Source organism: Diachasma alloeum, unplaced genomic scaffold, assembly GCF_001412515.2.
Source record: "Diachasma alloeum isolate Michigan unplaced genomic scaffold, Dall2.0 Dall_scaffold_00183, whole genome shotgun sequence".
In the NCBI taxonomy this organism is placed as follows: Eukaryota; Metazoa; Arthropoda; class Insecta; order Hymenoptera; family Braconidae; genus Diachasma; species Diachasma alloeum.
The window spans coordinates 1771504-1798623 of record NW_021680349.1 but is presented as its reverse complement, the minus strand read 5'-3'; the positions used below and the strand labels follow the sequence as shown (position 1 = coordinate 1798623).

Below are 27120 nucleotides of genomic sequence, written 5' to 3'. Positions count from 1 at the left end.
GCTCTTTCGTTTGAGCTCAAAAAAACATTCATATCTTGTCTGACATCTTTGCTACAAACTCGGGTCTTCAACTCGGGTTTTCAATTGAAGGCTTACGACTTACAATTAGAGGCAACGACTCTCTTATATTATTTTTTTATTCATATTTCTTTTCCTACTACCATTACGGTTTTATAAGCTCTCCATTTGTCTACCTTTGCCTCTCCCATTTCACTCTTCTAATCTTTATCTGCGTTCTCTCTTATATTATTTTATAGCAAATTTATTATGTACTACCGTAAAAAGCCGAATAGGCTATATGTGGCTTTAAATAAATAGTTTCATACATAAAAAATAAAACCTGACACAGGGGTTCCGTTTTCCCTCAAAATAAGAAACATTGGGTACTCAAATCAAGACCCCTGACATTCTTGAAATAAAAATCTTGAAGAAATTTTAGCCGAAAATTTCTAACAGTGAATAGTCACCGAGAATTTCATAGTTTTCAGTCATTTTCATTTTCGTGTTGACTTTCATTGAACATTGTACAAATTAAATTATTTCTCAATACCGGCATATCTAAAGACGTCATATAAATAGATTATAGACCGATATAGATAAATTTTGAGCGGGAATGAGAATATTCATGGAATTTCTCGCCAGAGAATTAGAAAGACCGAATTTTTCGATTTAAACACTCGTAAAAATTTCAGTGTTATACATAAGACTGTTGATTATTTGGATCCACACATCAATAATAATAGTTATTTTAGTGTTATATATAACACTTCAATTTTTTTAATGAATCAGCCAAAAATTCTACACGTGTCGGAATAAAAAACCGCAATTATCAACTCTCTAGTTACACTATTCTGATCTAAATGATTAAAATTTTTCAGTGGTTTCGTCTTACAAAGAACCCGTCGAAGGCTGGATAGACAATGTCTACGGTCCCACTGGAGCCCTAGTAGGCGTGGGGGCTGGCCTGATAAGAACCCTTCACATCGACAGAAACTGCACAGCCGAATTAGTTCCAGTTGATTATACCGTCAACGCTCTAATAGCAACTGCCTGGGATGTTGCAAACAATAAGTGAGTCCCCAAAACCCGCTGCAAAGGATAATATTGCAGGCACTGATCTCCAAACTGCTCATCAATCGGAAAAATAATAAAAGCATATCTGATGATAACTCTGACTCAAATCATTCAGAGAAAGTTTTCTTCTTTTCTTTACCTTCTAGTCTCATATAATAATCTACATTCTGGTCTTTACGTGGAGATTAAGCTAACTCTGTAATACTGAATACCGGTTCGCCGTTACGTCCGGACATAACTTCCCTCGTAATAATCCGAAAAACGTTGGTTCCCAAAAAATCTCAATCTCAACTGCTTCGCTGGTCTCATGAGTGTTTTGAAATAGAGAAAGTTCGTTGGAGCATCTTTGTCATGTTGTCATGGAAGTGAGAGAGTTATTGGTCCATTTCTTTTACTCAGGATTAGAAAAAAAACATAATTTCCACAAAACCAACTGGAAATTATGACATACCTTCGGTATTGTTAAACAAATCAAAGCAACCTTGGTTACTTATCGAAATTTGCTTTCCTCTCAATGAAACCACTCATCACGATTATCTTTCTATTATTAGGAACGAAGCTGCCGATCCCCCGATCTACAATTACCATTCGTCGTGGAACAACAGAGTGACTTGGGGAGATTACAACGATGTCGCCTTGAAACATGGGAAGAAAATGCCAAGTGTCAGGAGTATTTGGTGCTACACCCTCACAATAGCCAGCAATCCACTTATGTATTACATATACAGTGTGTTACTTCACATTTTGCCAGCGCTACTCGTGGACTTTGGGCTTTTTATCATCGGCCAAAAGCCCAGGTAATGAAAATAAAATGGTGAAAGCAGATGAATAACAAGGAAATTACAAATTTCACTTTGCAAATCTACATCTGAGTCGAAAAGCTTAGTTCAACTCAGTGACATGGTCGTTGTGTTTGTTTTTTTGGGTGCGGAGGGCAAAAGAAACACAATGCAGACGCCTCTAAGAATGATTTTCCAACCACGGAGGACTCCTAGACTTCACTGGACAATGTTATCATACCTCTGCAGTCATACTCGTGTGCTTGAGGATGAAAATTAGAATGTCTAGAAATTCTGTCCACAAACTGCAGTTTTGATTTCCAACAATCGTCGAATTTTCCATAGTTTTTACATCTAGAAAAGTCTAATTGACAAAAATTTTCTCAATCGCAAGTATTGATTATTTTTCCAAAAGGTCCGCAAGTTGAAGTCCAACGACTAAAAATTTTTCGAATCTATAAAGAACTTCGAAGACTTCGACGAACAGCAAGTGCATTTTAGTATTGGCCTATTTCAGTATTTGCCTATTTACCTATTTTCGTTGAGCGGAAACCGATCTATTTTTTCGACTCAAGATGTAATTTATCTCTTCATCACAGAATATCATCCTCAGTCAACTCCTAATTACTTGCTTTGTTTCAGAGCAATCAAAATATACAAAAAAATCCACAAATTCTCAGCAGTGACCACCTACTTCAGCACCCGAATGTGGAAATTTTCAAATGATAATACAAGAGGGTTGTGGGAGAATTTAACTCCCGAAGATAAAAAATTATTTCACTTCTCGATGTTGGATTTCGACTGGAATGATTTCCTCCACAAGTGTGTTGTGGGGCTGAGGTTCTACACGTTCAAAGACGATCCCAGTACAATTCCAGTCGCGAGGAAACGCATGGCAAGGTATGAAGAACATTCTCACAATAATTTCCCAGGATGAAACAGGAATAAAATCAGTGTAATGAACTGTTTCATTGTAGATTCCTAATCCTGCACAAAGCGATAAAGTACGGATTCTTCGGACTCGTCTGTTGGCTGCTGTATGGCATCCTAGCGCTCGTCTTCGGCTGGAGCTCGACGAGTTCATTCTCAACAATATCGGAAAGCATCACGATACGATAAATCCAAATAATTAATATTACACTTCATCATTTGCTCATCAGAATGTAATAAAGAATACTCATCACATCACATATGGCTGCAGATTACTCGTATCGAGTGAGGTCCATAAAAAATATATCATCCATCTTTTCCCAAATATATTTCCACTCGCATGAACAAAGTGTCTAGTAAGATATGGGATATGGATTTTAAAGTTGAGAGTAGGGTAAAAACTCCAATGAATTTATGTGTCATTAAATGTTAAATGAATTTAAGCTCTTGAATAAAATAATATAATCAACTGATATCTCGTAATGTTTCTATGAATGACTAAAAAACCGCCGATCATGATTTTAGGACCTCGCTTTGTAGAAGATGGTTACAGAGAAAACGATTATTAGAGATTCGCGATTGTGGAAATCAGTGATTTTAAAAGTTAGAAATTCGCTGATGTTCACTAATTTCCAATTACATCGTCACTAATTTTCAGGAATCTATAACCAAATTTCAGTGATTATTTTTCTCATTCGGATTTCAGCCAATCAGAGCGCAGTATTTGAGGCTGTCAAACAGTTTTGTTTCGGAAATTTCTAAAAAATTTGCAGAAAAATCCTACAAAATTTGACACAATCGTTCCTAGGCTGGTAGCTTGAGGAAAATATCCGATTAATTTTGAAGCACTAGTGGTATTACTATTGATCAAATTTTCTGATAATCAGGATCCAAAAACGCCAAAAATAGGTAACCAGATTTCGAAAAATCAGCGGCATGTCCCTGAAAATCAAAACTTATTTTTCTTTTAATACTAAAAGTATCTTCCAACACATGATATGCGTCGCCTTCGACTCGAATTAAGTCACATTAGTCAATTAATATCTCTATCTCTCTAGTAACGTAATCTACTATTAGCTCCATTATCGATGAGGAAAGTAATCACAATTAGATTCTTTGGTTTAACCATTAGTATGTAACGAAAAGTGAAAACCGGTTTATTATTTTTTCCAAACCAGGAAGCATTGCATTGTTCTTTGTACCATCAATGTGATAATGCAATTCTATTAGTGGAATATTATAGCACATAAGAAACCATGACCCCACACGTTGAGCTACGTTTTCCGGATTCAGATATACGTCAAATCCAATGCATAAATATCATTCGCGTTTGAATATTTTTGATCATAAAATTTTTATTAGGCACATTTCAGAAATGGTTTTCCATAAATGTTTTATAATAACAACTGAAAAACAGGCAGTGAAGGAGAATTGACGTAAACCATTTTCCCACTTTACTATTGATTTGAATCAACTTCATCTTCTCTGATTGATTGTCATTCTAAATTAGTCATCTTTAGAATCACTGAGGGGGAGTGAAGATGTCTCTTATACACCCGTATAAGAGATGTACGCTACTGTTACAATGTCGCACTTCATATCAGCTATAGCTACATGCAGGTGTGCTAGAATCATTTTTATCGGCAATAATTTTCAATAAGTTTATGTGCGAGTAGTTTCAAACTCCGTGATTAATAGTTCTATGAATATTGTGTTATTCAGTATTTCGCTCGTCCATATTTCACTTCGCAAGCAGGATTGATAGGGACCAGGTAAGTCCACAAAAATATAAATCAGTAGCGGAGCGGTAAAACTGTTCAAGTAGATTTTGACTATTGATCAGTTTTCAATGGATTTCTCGGCATCTAAGGCAGATATCAAAATTTTTGTCTAAAACTTTTTTGTAGAGTGAATTGAGAACTATAAAAAAGATTCTTATGAAAATTTCGCTATCTCCCTTAGATTCGGAGATATTCCTCGAAAACTCGGCTAAGAATTAGGTCGACTTGAATTGTTTTAACGCTTCGCTACTAAAATGCAATAAGCGATTTCGTGATCCATACGCGGAGAAGAAAATTCAAACAAAAATTATAGAACAAGACTTAGAAATTTCTTGAAACTTCAGTCAGAATGTCATCTAAATTTTCAATGTTGTGATGTTTGATTCAATTTCAAATGACAACGTTCACTAAATTTCCCATGCATCTTAAAAATGAAAGAAAATCGGGGTTTTCATGTTAAAGAATCATTGATTTTTCAATGAAAACTTGAATTTTCAATCTCATAGTGAAAATTGAACATCACATAGAATTCAATTTTCAATAGATTGAAAAATCAGAGAAGTTATTGTCTGAATTTTCAAAATTTTCAAGGTTTTTACCGTATGGACCTGAAAATCGAGAATTACGTGAATATTCAAGAAATTAACTGATTCGTCAATGAAAAATTCTACAGAAATTTCATGTAACTTTGTCGTTGTTAAAAATATCAAGCTTTTTCACTTGAAATTTGAAGAGTAATTTTCTAACAGTGAATCTAGGTGATCGAGGTGTGAAATGGATTTTTAGAATTCTTATATGAAATAAAAAGGAGAAATGTGACGCATGGGATCAATTATTTCCTTTGTAAAGTAATTTTTCAGAAACAAACCGTAAAAATTGTGTGCTGTTAATGAAAAAGTACCGGAACGACAGGTCAATTCCACCGTACATTCAGCGAATTATTTTTCGTTATTTTCTTATTATACTGGTAAGTAAGTACTCGTCACTTTGCGAAATTCACAAAATTGAAGATGTTTAGTTAAAACTACAGATATGTTGTAAATGTATATGCTGTAAACTGTACTTAGAAGTAGGCAACTCAAACAACCTTTGGATCATCATGCTCCCAAAAATGACAGAATTCAAGATTAGAAAAAATACTAGAACTTCCTCCCTTTGAGTCGGGAAGCTGAAAAACCTTGTTTATGAGGTGGGAAACATTGTTCTCAATTCGAAAATTAATTTCCCGGGAAAAAACACTCTTGAGTTCCTGAAATATCTTCGCAAATGGAAAGGAATCTTCCTGCTCTTCTATTCTCCCATTGTTTATGCATTCTGTTGATATCTGAAATTCATGATATTCTTGATAATCTATGACAGTATTGCATCTATTAAAAGATGAATTGTCACTATTTTTAATTTATTCTTACTTAATCATAAATCACCGCCCATCAGAACAAAACAGATTATGAAAGATCTTCCGTTTGACAAATGAGATAAAAACAAGGCAATCAACAAACATCTGATTAATATGCAAACCAATTGTTTACATTCTTTTCAGACCACCATGGCGACTCCCATCCAGCAGTTCTATGCTGGGCAAAGTGTTTTCATCACAGGTACAGAATGCATCAAATGATTATTAAATTTTTAGTGAAAACTGCATTCATTCACGATTGAATTGATGCTGGCAATATTCAAATGTCACGTTGGATAAGCCTTTTATATATTCAATGATATTTTTGTAATACTCAAGGTGGAACCGGATTCCTCGGAAAGATCCTGATTGAAAAGCTGCTCCGATCATGTCCAGATATCTCATCGATTTATTTGCTAGTGAGGTTTAAGAAAGGGCAGAATGTGATGCAGCGAATGAACAGTTTATTTGAGGATCCTGTGAGTTTTGAATTACTCGAACAATTGCTTCATCATTTGAGATGATTGAGTAGATAGAAAAAAAACAAAGATTAGATGAATTCAAAGATCAAATTATCGACTTTATAATTGGGATGGACAAGACGAATTTTGACAGCTCTGACAGTTCAGGATTCAGAGAGTCAAAGAACAGAGTTGTGAACGTCTATTGCCATTGATATTTCGACAAAAGTAGCATAGAATAGTCTCAGGAAAATTATCTCGACCTACACTGAGAGAAAAATTCCCTAATATGTAGACACTGAGAGAAAAATTCCCTAATATGTAGTTAAGATGCCTGGGAGGATTGATCAATTGGAGAAAAATTACTTGTCTCAAGAAAATATGTTTCAGATATTAGATTTTTTTTTCTCATTGTACATATTCATCCGCATATTCATTGCAGGTCTTTCAACGCCTGAAGACCGAGGCGCCAAAATTTCGCGACAAAGTTGTAGCGGTGGCTGGTGACTTTGCCTTACCAGCTCTGGGATTATCCCCTGTCGACCAAGATTTACTTGTTCGTAATATTACAATTGTTTTCAATATCGCAGCGACTGTGCGATTCAACGAGAAAATTAAGGAAGCCGTCACCGTAAATATCAAAGGGCCGAGGGAGGTGCTCATCCTCTGCCGAAGCATGACTAACCTCAGAGTAAATAGACACGATTTGCTATCTGTGATTAACCACCGCCGATCAATGCTACTATTTTTAAACAATACAATTACTCCAGGCTGTGATACACGTCTCCACCGCCTACAGCAACTGTATCAGGCCCGACATCGAGGAGAAGTTTTATCCTTCACCTATCTCTGCGGATGGTATCATGAAACTGGTGGACAGTGTTGATGAAAGTAAACTGGAAGACATGACACCAAGTTTACTAGGAAATTATCCGAATAGTTATACGTTCACCAAACAAATTGCGGAGCAGTTAGTGCAGCTGTGCGGAAGAGATTTGCCTATTGGAATATATCGTCCGGCAGTTGGTAATTTTTCATTATTTCTTAACCCCTCACGTACGGGGCCAATACATGGTATCGACCCATGCGAATGTGAACGCTTGTTTTCAAAATTGATTATTTCCAAATCTATGAAGAATAACTGGATCAGACAAACAAAATTGGAAACCGGAATACTATAGCTTCAATTAGATACCGGTTTCATAATTTTTCATACATTAAAAATAATCGAATTTGAGTTGTACTCAGCACACACTACGCTTGGTAACAGAAGGGCCCCGTCCGTGAGGGGTTAATATACAATCACCAACAGAAATTACGTTTTCGTCAAATTAAGAATAGTGTTCTTGAATAATTCCTGCTGGAGAGTGTGATCGTAATGAATTTTCCATTTTAGGACGGTCTCCATTTTTATCGGAAGATTAACAGAATCGCATTTCGAATCCCGTAATTTTATGATTTGAAAATTTCCAGTGGTTTCGAGTTATAAAGAACCCATCGAGGGCTGGACAGATAACGTCTACGGTGCTACTGGAGTCATAGTTGGCAGTGCGAGTGGTCTGCTAAGAACCTTGCACTACGACATAAATTCTACAGCTGAATTGGTTCCAGTTGATTACACTGTCAATGGTCTAATAGCAACTGCCTGGGATGTTGCGAATAACAAGTGAGTCTCCAAAAGCGAATCGGGTGTATTATTTTGCCACTTTAGAAAGAAAATTTTCAATTCGCGAGAAAGATCACCAACTACACCGATAGAAAGGATTAGTTATTGTTAACAAATGGATTTGGTTGGAGGCTACCTGCAGAACAATGGTTTATTTTAATTAAATAACTTTTATTAGAATCAACTAAATCGTTTATTTAATTCTAATAGAGGATCTGTTTGATTCAAAGTTTATTTAATTCAAATAAACCATTTTTCTGGGTGTAGGATCTATTCGGTATCACCAAATGTTCATTCGTTAATAGTTAACAAATGCATATTTGAGGAGCCTTCTTTCACTCGACATTCACCTTTCAAATGAACCATTCGTTAACTATTAACGAATATTTATTTGGTCATATTCAACTTTACCATTTGTTGATAGTTAACGAATCTCGTTTAGAATAAATGAATCATTCTATCCGCATATGGAATACTGATTTGCCTCTACGTCCGGACTTGCTTCGTAAACATGCGATATTGATATATTCTGTGCAAACAAGCAAACTCAAAACAAGGATTAAATAGCTACATTGTTGCAGAGAGAGAAATGTTCAGTAAAAATTACGGAACTCACAATTCGCTCACCGATTACGGAATCTAGTCAGAAAATTTAAGTGACGGTATCGTAATTTTTCACAGGAGATTCAGATAAAAATTACGAAACGCTCTGGAAAAATTCCGTGACAGTTCCGTAAAATTTCCTATAACCACATTTCGCTCCGGAATTACGGAAAAGATACGTAATTTTTATTGAATATTTCTCTCCGTGTGGTGGGATTTGTATGAATGGCTCATCGAGTTTGCGTTCTTTTGCCATTTTAGCTATTCAGTACTCAAATACAAGACTTTGAAGTTTTGAAATTTCATTCCGTTAGAAATCTAGTGAACTCTAATGAATGTTGAATGAGCAACTGATAAGACCCATAATTAATTGAACCATCTTATTATTCTTCTTTAAAAATTTTGTATATTTAAATGAAACAATTCCCATTCTCACGATCGGAAAAGTATTTTGTTCATTCAAACAACATTTACTTGTTGCAATGTATTTCTCTGTCAGTACAATTATTCTTGACGACCATTTTTCTACTGTTAGGAACAAAGCTGTCGACCCACCAATCTATAACTACCATTCCGCGTGGAACAACAAATTGACGTGGGGAGATTATCATGCTACTGCCCTGAAATATCTAAAACAAATGCCAAGTGTCAAGAGCCATTGGTGTTACTCGACAACAGTAGCCAGCACTCCAGTTATATTTTACATATACAGTATGATACTTCACATTTTGCCTGCTTTACTGGTGGATATTGGGCTTTCTATCATCGGCCGAAAGACCAGGTGATCAGAATGAAGCAGAAAAAAGTAAAATTTTTTATTTGCAGATTATTTATCAAATATTTAGGAAGGGAAACAAGCCCCACCGTACCTGTTTCTTTCACTGATTTTTACAACAGAATTTGCAAATTGTTTTATACCCATCTCATCCCAGCGACATTTTCTCCCAATCTGATCTCAATAATGTTCATTTCCACTTCAGAGCAATGAAAATGTACAGAAACATCCACACATTCTTAGACGCCATCAACTACTTCGATACACGCACGTGGAAGTTTTCGAATGAAAATACAAGAGGGCTGTGGGAGAATTTAACTCCTGAAGATAAACAATTATTCCCCTTCTCGATGATGGATTTTGACTGGAATGATTACCTTTACAAGTGCAGTGCTGGTCTGAGGCGTTATTGGTTTAAAGATGACCCCAGCACAATTCCAGTCGCGAAGAAACGCATGGCGAGGTATGAAGAACATCCTCACTTTAATATCTCTGTATGAAGAAGAAGAGAAATTAGGAAATTGGTTCATTACAGAATCCTCATCCTGCACAACGTGATAAAATACAGTTTCTTGGGCCTCGTCTGTTGGATACTTTACAGATTTTTCGCACTCGTCTACGGCTGGGGCTCGACGACAATAAGTGCCTTCGCGACAACATAAGAGAGCATTACAATACGATAAACACGAATGATTTATATCATACCCATCATTTTCTCATCTGAATGATAGAAAATTAATTAAAAAATTAATGACAAAACCACTGAATTCCACAATTTTGCATGCGAATGAATTTTACAATCGCGAATCACAATTAGGGATGGATCATTGAAAATCAGTGACATGTCCCTGAATATAAAAACGTGTTTTTTTCTGCTCTCATTAAAATTCCACACGATCAAAACTTTTCAGTAACAAACCATTGATTAGATTAATTTCCCCGTCTTATCTAAATCCCACAGGCCAAGTTCATTGACCACGAAAAAAAAATAGAATTATCCACTTTAAAAAAATGCAGTGGAACGATTTTTGAAGCCTCTATTCCGCTTATCAACCGCTTATTTCCGCTCAATGTAGTATGATGTCTATGTATATTGTTTTATGTACTGTGATTTTTTTAACAATTAAAAAAATGTAATATAAAAAAATTTTAGTTATTAATTATTATTGGCAATTATTCAACAGTTAAATTCTCATTGTGAAAAACTTTGCTGAAACCATTCATTTTTCCTGCGTTATAATTCAGATAAAAATGAATAAAAGTGAGAAACGGTAAGGTTTTACTATTCTGGCACCCATGGAAAACAATAAGCGCGCAAAGCGCGCGCCCTGATCTAGCCATTAGAAAAATCCGCACACCTTATCAATTCCTCTAAAGCCGAACCTGACGCGTGGATCCCAGCATGCGCGGAGAAAGAGATACAAGTGTCTCGCACGGAGATCTTTCAACTTTCACGTTGCGAAATAATATCCAAACATCTATGCGGCCTCTAGGCCAGTCGTCGTGACTCGGATAGTGGTTACATCATTTAACGATGGCTCCCGTCCTTCTTGCCCCGTACAATTCATTGTATAACAAATCATGTATATAATTCACCATACTTATTTTCTTGGCAATATTACGCAAACAGGCCGTTTTTTAACGAAAGATTTAGGCCATGCGTTTTGTACGAGACACATCGTCGCCCTCCCTTCCTCTCGCACACCTTATTTCTTGATGAAATGAGGGGGAGTCACCTGCGTATGTTCCAGTATACTTCAAGTACAATGTTTGCAGTACACGTATGGTGGACTGCCGTCACCAATGTATTTGTGATGTGATGCAATCGATTGATTATCACACATTCTTACGATCATGATTGTTTTGTTCTGATCTATCATGTCTAATGGTCGATGGTAATGTGATCTGATAATTTGTCTCTCATTCTTAATCACTCGTTATTATTCATGAATGCCATTCTTCCTTGGTATCTTTCCTAATTGGAGTTCATAATGCATTTATCATTAATTCATCCATTAAAAGACTGGAAAATGTTAATCATTTAATGATAGTTGTGTACGTGAAGGAAAAACCTGTTAAAATGTACCCCTAACAGTGGTTTGAATTTAGTAGAAATTACAGTGTTGTAAAAAATATTTACACTGAGAGGAAGAATTGATTCTGCCGAAAAATTAGATGCTCCGCTCCCCTGAAGAGATCTTTTGACGTGTTGAATCAATTTACTTATGAACAAGATGATAATTTTCGTAGTAGTAATTGTTCTCGTGAGACATTTATATATCTTTCGGGTAAATACATTCGTTCTATATAGTTCTTTTCTTGCTCTCGTTCTTTTTCTTATTATTTTCTTACTAGTTTACCACATACTGCTAATACCTATTGTAACAATGCACTGTGCACCCTCTTGCTACAAGAGATTCTCTGCAATATCTCATAAAACAATAAATATACATACATACATACATACATTCGTTCTATAGAGAATGTTTTGGCCGAGTCAAGTTTTTCCTCAGTGTATAATATAATATAATATAATATGCTATAATATATTGTATTGTTTTAATAAAAGAAAAACAATATTTTCGAATTCAGAAGATCAGCACATTTAAATCAAATGAACAATTCACCTGGGTCCGATGTATTTAATTTTTAACTAGTATTGAAGGGTAAGTTTGGATAGAAATTTTGCTTCGGGTTTCGTAATTCTGTCACGCAAATCATGTTGTTACTCTCTGTTTATAAATCTATGTCAATAATTGTATCCGCGGTTCTTTGGATCTTTCTGCCCACATGAAGTGTTGTCTAATGGACTCATTAAATATGCGTCGGAGATTTCTTCCTTCAAATTGCGAATTCGAGATTTTTTTCCCATCGAAATTTCAAGGATTACTGAGCAGGAAGCTTCTGACATCGTAATACATTTAAAAAAATGCATGGAGAAATGGGGGGTAAAACCTACACAACATTGCCTTTACGACGTATGACGGAGATAAATATCCATAATTTTTTAGAAATTGAATAAAATGTAAATACTCTAGTAGTATAAAATTGAAGTTGAAGTTCACTTATAGTGAACTTTAACTCGCGGAAAAATCTCAGAAAAGACGACGTGATTCATGCACGTAATCAAATTCATCGATTGTGATAAAAAGTTGTAAATTAAATAAATTGACGCTCTCGCAGCTTCGATTTCGCGGGCGCGGTAATAGGACAAAACAGCCTTGTCATAGTGGCGAATATGTCATCAATTAATCAACTCCTTTTCACCTGAAAGACTAGCCTTGAAACACTAATCGAGGGTCAAGTACTGCTAGTAAACAGGTTGAGCAATAATTCCGCGTGGAATTTGAATAAGCCACAGCAGATTGTAGAATGAAATCTCAAAAATCGTCGACCGGACTGCGTCAACTGTGTCGTCAATCAACGAGTGCTCAGCATAGTCATGATAATGGACAGACTTTGGTGTTTCTTTCATTTCGTCTCTCCTCCGTAACCCTCGAATTTGTTTAATTATGTCCCTCGCCTTGATGTCTCCTTGGACATCACCTCCCGCGAATTGGGAGGAGGGCGGAGGCTTTATTAGTATGGGATCCCTCTACCAGATATTCATTGACAATTTCGGGATGAACTCAGCCGGATTGTAAGATTCAAATCGCAATCTTTCCGGGTATTTGTATCGCGGTAATCGGCACGTGATTAATCCGAAATTTTTAAACAAATTTCGTGATTGTTGTCGAGTTATCTTGTTTTATTGGCATTTTGTGGGGATTCATTGTCGGATTTTGATGATTCATAGTTCATGGTGAGCACTTCATTCTAAAGTTCAGTGGGCGATTCATTCATTGTACCTCATCTGGATGGTACGACTCATTCTTCGACGCGCCCTTGTTGTGGAAAAATTAAGATAAATAAAACTGCGGAGTTATGATAAAACCTTCCACTAAGGTAAGTGTTTATGGAATATGGAATTAATATTTGTGAAAACCGTTGTTCACAGATTATTTATAATTGTATTCAGGGAGAGTATTAATTGCTTTTCGTATTTCACTGTTATAACAGTGAAACTAATATTTCCACTGAAATTTCAAGGAATTTTTTATAATTTCGTGGAAAAATACATCGAAACTGAACCGACTGTTATGATTAGGTGGGTGAGGTGTTGCTCCGGCGGACATCCAAGCTAAGCAGCGTTGAGCTGGGTTAGTACTTGGATGGGTGACCGCTTAGGAACACCTCGCTCGCACAAGAAATTGCGGGCGGTAGGTACGGTGTAGCGGCCTAGTGTCTCATCTAGTCAGTTTGACAGATGGATATATTAGGGCACTGCACAATCGGCCGGCTGTGCGACTGGGGTTTTACATGGTTTCCCGTGCAGTCCTAGCTCGAATGGGGCACAGCTAAGAGTAAGACGGCCATGATACCGCAGATAACAATGAGAGGAAAAAGAAAAAGAAAGGAGGGGAGGCAGGCTGGAGGAGGGGTTTCAAATCGAGAATTACTTCGATAAAACCAATGAAATAGAAAAAATTAATAAAATTAATTGAATTAATAACAGACAAGCGTAAGTGCTATGAGTTCCCTATGCAGATACGCTTATCTGTTACTAAGGTGTCCATACGATTCTGTACTTATGAACATGAAAAAAAAATCAAGAGCATTATTTTTGCCCCACCCTCCCCTGAACCAAGCGAGAAGGTCAAATGGAATCTTGACTTTCTGTGCCGGTAATACTGAGCGTGAAGTGAGGGGCGACACCATAGAAGAAGAGGGCTTCCCCAGTGGGTTAGTTAGCCCGCTATCCGAGAATCGTGTCTCAGTGTGTCCAGCAACCTCGGAGTGTGACCAACGCGATCGTTCCAAGTGTCCAAAATCCTCGTCATTCACTTTCGGTCGATTCGGTACGGTGTTGGGTCCTCCAGGCAGCTGGAGATTGCCCGAACCCCACGTCACAATTACCTCAACGCCAGTGTTTTACGCCATTCTCTCGTTTTATCATAATAATTCGTGATTCAGTGTTAATCGGAGGAATCATGTTACTGGAGAACCCTGTGCCTGGATATGTCAACGACGTTAGTAAATATTACTGGATTGGTACCATTATAATCGATAGACAAGATAATAGCGCCAACGGAGACGTTCAAAATCTCCCGCTATATCCCCGTATTTTATTGTCAATGTCTGCGATGCAATAATCGCTCGGAGGAATTCACTCACGTCGCACTTTTTCACTCGATCCAGTGAAAATAACTGGGTCAAGATTATGATTTTTATACGGGGAAAAAATATAGGAGTTTTTAGTGTACTAGCACCGGAAATTTTACTGCGAAATACAGGAAATTTTTTACTTTAATCGCGAGAAAAATTGAAGTATTTTAAATGTTCAGAGTTGGAGTTTCTTGAACATTCGATTCAGGGGGAAGACCATGGAATGTCAGATTTTAGCGAAAAGTCAAGGAAATTCCAAGTTTTTGAACAGTAGGAAAACGAGAATTACCCCAACTTCCTTGAAATTTCAATGAAAACATGAATATCGAGAACCAAGTTATGCTGAATTTTCAGTCAAATTGAAAATTTAAGAATGTATTAACCTGAATTTTTCTGATTTTTATTCCTTTTCATGAAATAATTCAACTGAAATTTACAATTTCATTGATTTTTACATAAAATTTCGAATTTTTAACGACGAAATTCTCCGATGTGATAAAAATTTTGAATGTATTCATCGGATCATTCTCTTCATCTTCAATACTCTCTCCCCCATTATCACAAAATATTTCCGATGTCAGCATCGGAAATTTAACTACGAAATACAGAAATTTTAGAGAAGGGCATTGAATTCGATTCAGGGGAAAAAATAAAAATTCAGAATTTTCGGGCAGTAGGTAAACGAGAATTCCCAAACTTCCTTGAAATTTCAATAAAAACATGACTCTCCAGTAGCAAATTACGCTTGATTTTCAGTTCACTAAAAATTCAAGACTTTATTCGCCCGAAATGTTCTGATTTCTATTCATTTTCATGGAATAATTCAACAGAAACATGACCTTCCACTGATTTTTCCAAAATATTTTGAATTTTCAATTACGAAATTCCCTGAAATTTCAACAGGTGTCTCCGAAATTTTTCCTCCTCTCGATCTTCAATACTCTCTTCCCAATTATCCCGAAACAATTCCAATAAATAAAAACCAATCGATTATTTCCGTTGTATCATAATTACGATTGCGGGAGCGTTTCTCCAAACGACCGGGCCCATTGCGGTCTCGACGAAAGTGAAACCGCCTCGGTTCATCGTACGAGAGTGATGCGTGAGAAAATGAATTTCATCTCCTCACAACAGCAAAAATCAATGTCTCCCATCGAAACAATTAACAAATCTCATTCAATACCGAGAAGATAACACAACAACGACTGATAAAAATCGAGAAAAAAAATTGTGACTAAGTAAAACACCAGTGAAAGTTATGAAAGTACAAACAAAGAAAAAATCTCGTACGATAATTAAAAAATTATTCTTACAGTCCAGCGTTTAGTGTAATAATCCTAACGTAATAATAACTTCGTCATCTCGTAATCCCCAGCTTCACAGTTACATAAAACTTCAGGAGTATCCTGTTAACTTTCCTATCGCCCAACGAAATGCGTGTTTCAGCTGTCCAGTAGCTTCCATCTCTTTTTCATCAACGTTTATTTTTATATTTCCGATAGGTGATGAATAAAAATTCTAACGAGTGTGTGAATGTAGAGAAAGGATTACAACTCTAAAATTTATTTTTTCATACACCCAGAGAAATGATCTATTTAAATTTAAGAAAATTACCGAACAAGTCAAGTAATCGTGAAGTAAACGCGATTTTCAGTACTTTCTCACCGTATATCGTTCAAAGTGCGAGACGAATAGTGAATTTTTCTCCGTTCGCCCGGGAAATTACTGAACGTGAGAGTAATTTCTGCGGTAACTGTAAAATTTACCCTGCGTTCCATCAAATTATTCCAGTGAACGTGAACGGAGAATGATTTTTACCGCACACATTCGGTAAAATTTCAATTCCATTTGTAAAATATCCTCCACAAACAGGTATTTTTCAATTGAATTACACTTCGTATAGTAAAATTCGTTATTTTCCAACTAATTTTTATCCAACTTCTCTCCCCGTGTAAACTTTTTTTCAATTCCCATGAAATAAGTAGTTTTTTAAAACTACCAACAAGTCTTTCTTTGATTCAAATGAAGACTTTATCAAGCAGAAGTGAAATCCTCAGATTTATTAACATATCATAAATTTTTATTTGACTCAAATAAAGAGTTTTGTCTACCAAAAGCGTCATTTTTCTGAATGTAACTGCGCTGTCTCGATAAAATGAAATATTAAAATTTCCTCTTCAGGCCTCAGGTGTCTATGACAACCGCTTAGACATGAACGAGAATAATAACAACGTGACAAATAGGATAAACGAGGATGGGGGTATAATGAGAACGGCTATTCAAGATTTCTACTCTGGTCAGAATGTCTTTATAACAGGTACATTGTTCCCACTAATACGTCGAATTGTGTTTGTTTACTCGGGAGCTTTCTCTTGTCGCTCGAAGATGCATGGTAATTGTTTTCAGGGGGCACTGGATTCCTCGGCAAGACACTGGTCGAAAAACTACTGAGGAGTTGTCCAGATGTATCTACTATTTACCTCCTGGTGAGGTCCAAGAAGGGACACAATGTGGTCGATCGAGTTGATGATTTATTCAACGAACCGGTGAGATATTTGTTACCGAACCGAGGAGAGGAAAATACGTGGAAAATTACCCCTGAATTCTAAGAATAGTATGGGCTTTCGAGAATTATCCGTTAATTTCCGATGAAATTAATTGTTATAAAATTGTTTAAAAAATTGAAATTTTGTGGACAATCTGGGAACAGTTTTCGAGAGAGAAAACAGGTTTTTCTTACGGTTGTCCCCAGCTTTTTCATAAATAATGTTCATAATATTCTCCAGCTATTGAAAAAATTGTAATTAGCTGTACTGCACAGTTTGGGAGATAATAAATAATAAAATGGTTATGGGTCCCCCGAATTTGATTTTTCCAGCTCATGAGAAAACGGTTCTTACGATGTTCTTAAGGATATCCAAGTATCTTCTACAGTTTGGTGCAGGGTACACTATAGATTCAATCATTTTCAATCATCAAATTTGTCAATTAAATTCTGTAAGAACAAAAAATGGCAAAAAATAATGAATATTCAGCGTCATTCTAATTATATTTTGCACAGAGTTATAATTTTTTTAACATTCGTTGATTATAAATAAATAATTGAAATTGTTTAAACTTTTGGAAACGGCATTTTTTCAGGCATGAAATCGATTTCTGGTGAAATTCTGAATATGGATAAATTTGTTACGATTCCGAACGAATGATTTTTACTTTTTTTATTTTCAATTTATTTCATTAATCTTCCTATAAAAGTAAACTTTGAATTTTTTTTTCAGATTTGTAAAGTGTTTTCTAACGACTCAAAATCGAGATTCAGATTTGCAAAGTGTAAATAATAAAATAATTGTAAAATGTCCGGGAACTTGGGGTCAAATGGGGCTGAAATGGAAGCTCCAATGTTCAATTACAAAAGTAGAAGAGCATTTCACTGGAGAAAAAATAGCCAAAGTACTTGGATATCCTTAAAGAGAAAAATCTGTGAAATTTCAAGTTTAAAGTAGAATTTCAATGAATTTAAAACACTGTTAAAAAATTTGAGCTGTAATTTTTGTAATCCGGTACACTTTTTGTAAATTTTTATCGTGTTACATAATTAATAATTTTTTTTCATATTGAATTTCCACTTGCATTTTAAGCAATTTCGACATTGAAAATTCACAATTTGACGAAATAATCAACGGAAATTGTAAATTTTATTTGAATAATTCTGCAGACATTAGTAGAAATCAAGGAAATAGATTCTTGAATTTAAAAAAATCCAGTGACATTGGAAATTCTCCTTCTTCTACTGTTCAAAATTTGAAAGTTCATTGTTTTTCCCCATTGTATCAAATTCAATGTCACGCCCCTAACAAATAGCAGTAAACTGCCATAAAATTTCAATTACCTCCTAACAGTGTAATTTCAAGTAGAAATAAGCCAGAAATTTCACAACTTCCTTGAATTTCCCTTATTTCTCCTACTCTTCCCTTGAACAATTGAACTAAATCCACAAATCCACAGTTTCCATTGACTTTCTCATAACTTAACGATAACAATCAACAGAATATGTACGTCATTTTCCTAGCTAGATCGTACAATTTTAGTCTAAATACTAACCGTAACTAAGTCGTGTAGTTTTCAAAATTCAAAGCAAAAATAGGGAAAAAATATTGTAATTCAGAGGTAATTTGATCCCCACTTTTCTCCTCTCTCTAGTTCTCATTTTTTATTGTCCCTCAAGATATTCGAGCATCTGAAGAAGAATTCCCCCAAATTTCGGCATAAAGTTGTTGCTGTAGCCGGCGACTGCGAGTCTCCAAATCTCGGATTATCAGAGAGCAATCGAGATCTGTTGATTCAAGAGGTAATCACAATCTTCTCCTTTCATTATTCCCGTAAACACTACTATGAACCAATGAATTAAATCGTCATATCACTGCAAAATAGTCAACCTCATTGTAACAAACAATTCTCCGAATAAAATAATGAATACAAAACATTTCCCCACAGGTATCCATAGTCTTTCACAGTGCAGCAACAGTACGTTTCGACGAAAAACTACGTGTTTCAACAGCAATAAATGTTGGCGGCACCTTGGCAGTGTTAAATTTATGCAAAGAAATGAAGAAGCTCAAGGTGAGTGCTCCAAAGTAGTCACGACGATGAAGAAAAATTGAAAGTCATTGCAAACTGCATATTCACAGTGCAATGTTTAATCATCATATGGTGTACATAAAGGGAGGTATTTCATAATCCATCCCTACTAATGGGGTCACCACCAAGCCGAAATCTCTCTCATCGGTAATCGGTGTTACACTCACAGCCACACGTACCTGTCTTATTCAGTTACGTCACACAAACGCAATCGACGCACGAGTGTGCTGGAGGCACGTTTATGAATACAATTAAAAAAATCAAACTCCAATTCATGAATTGACTGCATAATACACCATTCCACTGGGTATCTATTTGTCTATACGATTATATTCGACATTTAGGAAAATTGAGGAGATTGAATTATCGCGGTGAAAAAGAAAGTTGATGTTACTTAATGCAGAGTTTTCGAAATTTTCGTAGGCAAAGTCGATTAATTTTAGTGGATACATGAAAAGTCCATCAGGTGACAAATATCTTTCGAATACTGCCCCTGAAGTTTTTATCAGAATTTTTTTGGTAGAAATCTAGCGGAAAATGGAATAAATCTAGTAAAATTTACCTGTTTGTGAAGCTTTTGGTTGAAATAGTGGAATTTTGGCTGAAGTTATTTTACTTTTGACTGACATTTGTTAATCATTTTGTCTGTCCATGTGATTTGCGAAGTTTAAAGTATTTCCTGAACTTCAAACTATCTTTTTAATTTGAACATTTGAATAATATTGTACTAGAATTTCAAATCAAAGAAATTTCTTTATAAATTTAAATAGAGTGAAATGCAATGCAATGAATCAAGAGTAGATGCCAATATTTCAAGTAAAAATGGTGAATAATGGCTAGACGATCACTTAAGTTCGGAGATAATTCTCAATAGTATTTTCTCTCCATACACCACAGATATTATTTAACGAAAAAATTATGCAAAATCTACCTTTCCGTGAGCTCTTGAATGACCAGGAAGATGAATGAAAGAAATCCGAAAGCTTTCAAAATTGTTGCATTTTTTATTGGAATTTTCATAAAACTTCCCCAAAAACTATACGATGACTATAATTCAACGGTAATTTTCAATGCATTTTTCTGCTCATGAAATTTTCTACAACAAAAATATTGTCTGGATTTCCAACTATTTTTTTACTTTAAAAAAATTGAAAAATGTCATCATTCGACTAAAATTTCAAGTTAAATTTTGACAGAAATCTCGTTATAAAGTTAAATAAAATAAATGCCAATATTTCAGGTAACAATTTTCAAAAAACGCTGTAATTCTGCCCAGAGTTACTGCTTTTTCTACTTGAATTTTCATAAAAATCACCGAAAGGCTAAACGATTACTTAACTTCAGATGTAATTCTCAACAGTTTTCCCTCTCGATACATCGCAGATACTATTTAATGAAAAAATCATACAAAATTTACACTTCCATGAGCTCATCAATGACCACGAAGATAAATAAAAAAAATCCAAAGGCTTTCAAACTATCTTTTTAATTAAAAAAAATGTCATCATTGCACTAAAATTTCAAATTAAATTGTGATAGAAATCTCTTTATGAACTTGAATAGAATAAAGTGCAATGAATCTAGAATAAATGCCAATATTTAAAGCAAAAATTTTTTTTAAAACTGTAATTCTGCTCCGAGTTATTGCATTTTTTACTGAAATTTTCATAAAAATTACTCAACTCCAGATGTCATTCTCAACGGTTTTCCCTCTCGATACATCGCAGATACTATTTAATGAAAAAATCATACAAAATTTACAATTCCATGAACTCATCAATGATCAGGAAGATAAATAAAAGAAATCCAAAGTCTTTCAAGTGCCAACGAAAACTAGTTGCTTCAACAGTGTATTCACCACTGTTGAATGAGTATACGCAATTTTTCTTCACCTTGAAATTCAATCGAAGAATTAGCAAAGGTGCTAATTCACTAGCCGGAATGCACTCCTAAACCTCCATTATTTTCCCTCCCATCGTCAGCGAACAATTTATTCATTTCCATCAAATAATGATTCTTGACACTGACTAAATGTTTTCGGCGACACTCAAAGAGCCGTCGAGACCTCGACCTCGGGAATATTCATATTTTTATCTCCTTTGAACCCAGGATGTGTACCGAGAATACTGAACTATTCATTTGTCAAGTGATCCGACAAAAACCTGTTGACCACATCCTGTTTAATTTCCCCTAGGCAATGATTCACGTCTCGACTGCTTACTCAAACTGTCATCTGGACACAATCGAGGAATCCTTCTGCTCCCATCCCATGCAATATGAGGACCTCAAAACAGTGGTCAATACTCTGTCAGATGACGCAGTCAATGACGTATTACCGAGGTGAGAAAACATCTGTGATAATTGACGATTAATTATGCATTCAGAAAACTTTGAACTTGGCATACGATTCGGTTGTTTGCTTTGAGTATTACGTTTTGATGATTCATCCTCATTTTTTTCAGAATCCTTCAGAATTGGCCCAACACTTACACCTATACTAAGGCACTGGCTGAACAGGTGGTTCGACAGAAGAGCAAGGATTTGCCGGTGGGGATTTTCAGGCCTGGCATCAGTAAGTGAATGTCAATGATTTTTTATTCAGAGATCATTTCAGTCCTTGGAGTCTCGGGTCCTCTCTCAAAAATGGAATTGAGACTGAGAAAAAATTGTTTGCGCTTTTGAATTTATTCGTTTAATTCAGTTGTCTGGAGTATATTCGTTTGGAATGAATACATTCTTTTCTCTGTGTAATGTTTGTAGTCGGGAGTCTACTTCGATATGCTTATTTTAGGAATATTGTAGTTTATTCCTAAAAATAAGACACGATGTGTAAGATGAGGTGTTGGGGATTTTGCTTTTTTTTCAAGGTAACTTGAAAAATTTTTGACAAAATTTAATGGACAATTTGAGGCATTCAAGACGCAAGAGAATTCTCGTGGCTCAATCGATTTTTATTTCACTGTACAACCTATACGATTATGATTGCTTCTATATAAATTCTTTGATCTGAATTTTAAGAGTTCTCTCATGTAGAAGTTGCAATTAGGAATAATTTTGTGGGCACGAATTTCTACAGAATCTATTTATTTATAGAGAATCTTTTCTTCCATTTATGTGAATTTATTTCTTTTTATAAAATCTTTTTTTCTATTATGTAGCAAAAAATTGAGCGGAAAGGCTGCAAAATTTCCAATAGAATACATTTAAATTTAAATTTTTAATTATATTAAAAATTAGAATTAAAATGTCTTTTATTTATTGATCTTTGAAATTTATTCATTTTTTTATTGTATTAAAATTTAATACAATTTGTCACTCATTCTCAACAAAATCTCAATCAAAGTTCAATACAACTCTTATAACGTTTTTAAATAGAAATTATGTTCTGTCACTAAATTTTAAAGATAACTTCAGGGTAAACAGTCTCCAGAGTTTATTCAAATCATTAATAATAATTGAAGAACAGATAAAATGTGTTTGGCCATCGCCATGTATTTGATCACTGGGATCTTCACAGTGGTATCTCAGGTTTTACTAACTCTTGGTCTCTTCATCCTGGCGCTCACTGGGAAAATTATTCTATTCGTCTGCGCTATGATTTATGGGGTTGTTCGTTCCGGGCCCAGAGTGACCCAGGTGAATTCCCCTGAACCTCTGGAGACTATGTACCCAGAATACAACTTCGAGGATGACTTTGATACCATGGGGAGGGAATCGTTGGAAACAATTCCGAGTTTGGAAGATTTAAGAAGGGACAATTTGGTGAATAATTCTTCGTCACCGAGATCACCTGCCTCTACTCCCGATTCATTCAGTAATTTGGAGACCAGGGGGACGCTGGAGATGGTCTGCAGATCGATCGAAGTACTCTTCCCAGAGACTGAGAACGGATAGAAGTATTTTGGGAGGAAGTGTGAGGTTCTAAAACGATTTAGGGGAGGGCGGGGCAAAATAGAGACTTTTGATATTTTTTGCAATGACACATTCGCTGATTTAGGGAAGGGTGGGGTAAAATGGACACTTTTGATTTTTTTTTAAATTATTCGTAACTCAGAAACAGATTTATCAATTGAGGAATCAATGTTCTTTCAATTGAAAAATAAGATTATTCCGTTTCGTGAACAATTCAACACGTTATGAACATTTCAAAAGTCAAAAATGTATTTTATTCCACTCTCTAGTTTAGTTTAAGTTCATTATGCGGAGGAAAGATCGTATTTTGCAAGGAAAAAAATTATCCCGTTCAACTTGAAATTTAATTAGTCATTATCATTAAAAGAAAAATTCAACGTGTTCATTTTGCCGCACTCATGGCTATTTAATGCTCAGTAATTTCGTGCGCGGAGGAGCCACTCCCTGGATGGATCGACAATTATTACGGACCCACTGGAGGTGTCGCAGCAGCACAGCTAGGCATTCTGAAAAGTGTCCACTATAAACCAGATATTGAAGCCAATGTTGTACCAGTGGATTTTACTGTCAATGGGTTGATAGCTTCTGCATGGGACGTGGCAACTCGCCCTGACAGGTGAGAAGTCGTTTAATAATTGATGAATATTTTTGAGAGGAGAATATTCTACTGGTAGAAAAAAATTTAAATTTTCCGGAGAGGGACAGTGAATTCAATTGAGAAGAAAAATGATGAAATTCCAGATTTCACGGATGATTTATTGAATTATCGAAGTGCAGTTTAAATTTTTCAGTTTTCTCCATAATTTTGAATTTTCAATTAAGAAATTCCTTGAAAATTCAATGGAACTGTTATGTGATAAAATTTCCAGTGTACTGGAAATTTCAGCCAAAAATTTTTCAACGGCTTATGACCACAGAAATAAAAATTTGATTCTCAGGAACATGTCAATGATTTTCAGTGATCCAACCCTAATTTTCAAGAATCTATTCCCAATATTTAGGGATCCGAGATTGTGGAATTTAACGTGTACAAAAATTTGGTATTCAGTGATATTCTCATTTCGTCATTTTCATTTCGTCGTTTTCAATAATAAGAATTGATTCCTAAAAATCAGTGACATATTGCTGGAAATGAATGACATGTTCCAGAAAATAAAAAAAATTGTTTTTCTCCATGACATTTTTCACAAAATAAGAGGAATCAAAATTTTGGGAATTCATAAAGAATTTCAATATTTCCAGACGAAACGATAAAACTCTGATCTACAATTACGTATCAACAGTGGATGCCCCAGTGTTATGGGCAGACTACTACGACTACTGTCTAGCAGGTGCTCGTGAATTCCCAATTCTCCAATCGAAATGGTACCTCACGTTCTCCCCAAAAGCATCTTCCCTATCCCACTCCCTATCAGTCCTCTTCCTCCACCTGGTGCCCGCCATGATCCTCGACTTCTTCCTCGTCTGCACCGGAAATAAACCACGAACATACAAAATGGTGACCAAGATCTTCAAGTACTTGAGCGTTGTTCAGGAATTCACTATGAGGAATTGGACGTACAAAACAGACAATGTACAGCAGTTGTGGAATCGTTTGGATGCCAAGGACAAGCAGAACTTCAAGTTCAGTCTTAAGGAGTTCGATTGGAGAAATTACTTTAGGAATTATCTGATGGGGGTCAAGATTTATTTGTTCAAGGAGGATCTGAGCACACTCGAGGCCAGCAGGAAGAGGGCACAAAGGTTATTATCTTGTCTGTAATCAATAGATTCAGAGAGAAATTAAAAAAATTTCTGGATAATTACTTCACTCGAATATTTTAAAAATAATCTCATAGAAAAACCTAACCCTTTCTCCAAGAAATTCGATTGAATTTCTATAACAACTCTATAAGAATTCTTTCTAGGCACGAATTTTTCAAGTTTTCTTTCTTGGATTTTAATATGAAAAATAAAACTGCAATGAAAAAAAATTGGAAAATTATGAACAAGAATTTTTCACTAAAATCTTGACAAAACCCCGATAAAACTAATTTCATAATTACTTTGAATTTCACATATTCTTCATTAATGAAGCTTCATTCCGCTGATTTATTTCAGACTTCTCTGGCTACATCAAGGAACGAAAACATTCTTCGGATTAATAATGATGTGGATGGTATGGAAACTGTTCACTCCATTCATCTGAATGAAATTCGCTCTCAAATTATTTCCCCGGAGAATAAAGGCGGATCGTGTTTTTTGTAAATACTAGACGAGAGGAATATTTTTAACGCGTTTTTGTTATTTATATGTTACAATCGACAATCTATGTAATTTTGTTATTACCCTAATCATCAGTACTACTGCTCACGATATCCAATAGTTTTCTATGTATAGTTTTTATGCGTCTTCAATAGTATTCGACAGTATGGAGTACAATAGATGAAGGTAAATCAACGTGTTTTTTATTTTAATGCTCTATGTATTTAGTTCAATAAAACGAGTTGTGAATTTAATTAATAAAAAATAATTATTATTCATTAATGAAAAAAGCTTTATAAATTATTATGTCGCTGAATTTTCGGAAGGCAGAAGAATTGTCTCATCTTTTCAGTTGAAGAAATTCTGAGTTGAAATTAATTTTGAATAAAAAAGGAGATAAATATTCCACTCCCACCTGACATTCATGCATTTCAATGCTTAATTTAGGAAGTCTGTGGAAATGATGAATGATCAAGATATCGAGCTGATTATCGACTGATCAGCTAGATAATAAATTTAAAAAAAGGACAACGGGGAATCCCCCGACCCTCTCACACTCCCTCCCCTTGTCTATGTGCAGGAAAACCTCAAAGGAAATGCTATCTACGTCAGTCTGGAGGAATTGGGGTTTCCCATTGATAATCTAACCGATGACAATCCATTCAATACTGTTCATTTATAAAAGACAGCTGTCAATTGCTGCTCACATTCCAGTCGCGTGTTGTAATGGTAACAATAGCGGTCTTGAATCAAAAGAAAATGAAGTGTAGTGCAGTTTTCTTGAGTGGATTACTGATAGCTGCGGTGTCATCAACTTCAGTTGAAAACGGCAAGTGCCATGTAACAGAATAAACTAATAAGACATTTTTACATCATTCCATTTTTTATTTCAACACTTTTTTCTTGTATTTTTGCGTCCGAATGGAAGTTTTGTCATTGTCCATTTCTTCTAATTTCACTTGGAAATGATGTAGAATGTTATGAAACGTGAAGATATGATGTTTTTAAAAAAATATGTGTGTGTGTGCGGATTTTTGTACAAATCTTCACGAAAAAAGGAGTAAAGGTCGAGCTAAAAACATGAAATTGTGTGGAATAATTGGCATTACTTGGGAGCACATCTGGGCGATATCCAGCTCAATCGGTCAAGCTGTTTTTTTAGATATAGCAATTTTTCGAAATTTTTTTCTCAATGTCTCAAGAACTGGGTGATTGAGTTGATTTGTTTCAACACCAAAATATTCCTTACCATAATATCCATTAAATGAAGGTATAATATCTTCACTTAGCCAGGGACGAGTTGGATTGCCAACTTGATTTTATCGAGAGTGAAAAATGCCAATTATTGAATTCAATTCAATTTCGTGGACAATTGACCACTAATTTTCAGGACAGTGACACTGAATGCGATTTAGGCAGACAACAATCATGAAATTTCAGGTGTTCATGGGAAATTCAGTGAAATACCAGAATTTTAATTAGCATAAAGACGAGAATTCCTCAATTCATTCGATTTTCAATGAAATATGAATACTCAGTGCCAAATTACAGTGAATTTTCAGTGAAATTTGAAATTCCATGATTCTTTTTCCCCCGAATCGCATTGAGTGTTACCGTCCTGAAAATTGAAGAATATATTAACCGGAATTTTCTGGT

The 27120-nt window shown here is 35.3% G+C and overlaps 3 protein-coding genes across 6 annotated transcripts in view; all 3 read left to right on the top strand.

Moving 5' to 3' along the window:
* LOC107047101 (fatty acyl-CoA reductase wat) overlaps positions 1-3258 on the top strand; it is a 12107-nt gene extending 8849 nt beyond the window's left edge. The window contains exons 6-9 of the mRNA XM_015269835.1: positions 879-1071; positions 1626-1871; positions 2496-2753; positions 2831-3258. Of these exons, the coding sequence (XP_015125321.1) occupies positions 879-1071; positions 1626-1871; positions 2496-2753; positions 2831-2972 (839 nt within the window). The 3' untranslated portion in view covers positions 2973-3258. The remainder of the gene's footprint in view (positions 1-878; positions 1072-1625; positions 1872-2495; positions 2754-2830) is intronic.
* A 1110-nt stretch (positions 3259-4368) lies between these two features.
* Positions 4369-10591, top strand: LOC107047090 (fatty acyl-CoA reductase wat). 3 transcript variants are annotated; one of them, XM_015269830.2, is made up of 10 exons: positions 4369-4555; positions 5425-5531; positions 6105-6162; positions 6300-6439; positions 6864-7112; positions 7192-7447; positions 7895-8087; positions 9226-9471; positions 9671-9928; positions 10001-10591. In XM_015269830.2, the coding sequence occupies exons 2-10, from the start codon at positions 5454-5456 to the stop codon at positions 10125-10127; spliced, it is 1605 nt and encodes a 534-aa protein (XP_015125316.1). In that variant the 5' UTR covers positions 4369-4555; positions 5425-5453; the 3' UTR covers positions 10128-10591. The 3 variants fall into 3 exon arrangements, with proteins under 3 accessions (XP_015125316.1, XP_015125310.1, XP_015125320.1); XM_015269824.2 differs by having other exon boundaries at positions 5414-5531; XM_015269834.2 differs by lacking the exon at positions 5425-5531 and having other exon boundaries at positions 10001-10590.
* A 3670-nt stretch (positions 10592-14261) lies between these two features.
* On the top strand, positions 14262-25718 carry LOC107047083 (fatty acyl-CoA reductase wat). Of its 2 annotated transcripts, none has more exons than XM_015269815.1 (10): positions 14262-14534; positions 16852-16987; positions 17077-17216; positions 18896-19018; positions 19165-19290; positions 21503-21648; positions 21771-21880; positions 23638-23836; positions 24463-24963; positions 25321-25718. In XM_015269815.1, exons 1-10 carry the CDS (start codon positions 14496-14498, stop codon positions 25406-25408), a joined length of 1608 nt encoding a protein of 535 aa, XP_015125301.1. In that variant the 5' UTR covers positions 14262-14495; the 3' UTR covers positions 25409-25718. The 2 variants fall into 2 exon arrangements, with proteins under 2 accessions (XP_015125301.1, XP_015125306.1); XM_015269820.1 differs by having other exon boundaries at positions 14262-14538.
* The last annotated feature ends 1402 nt before the right edge of the window (positions 25719-27120 follow it).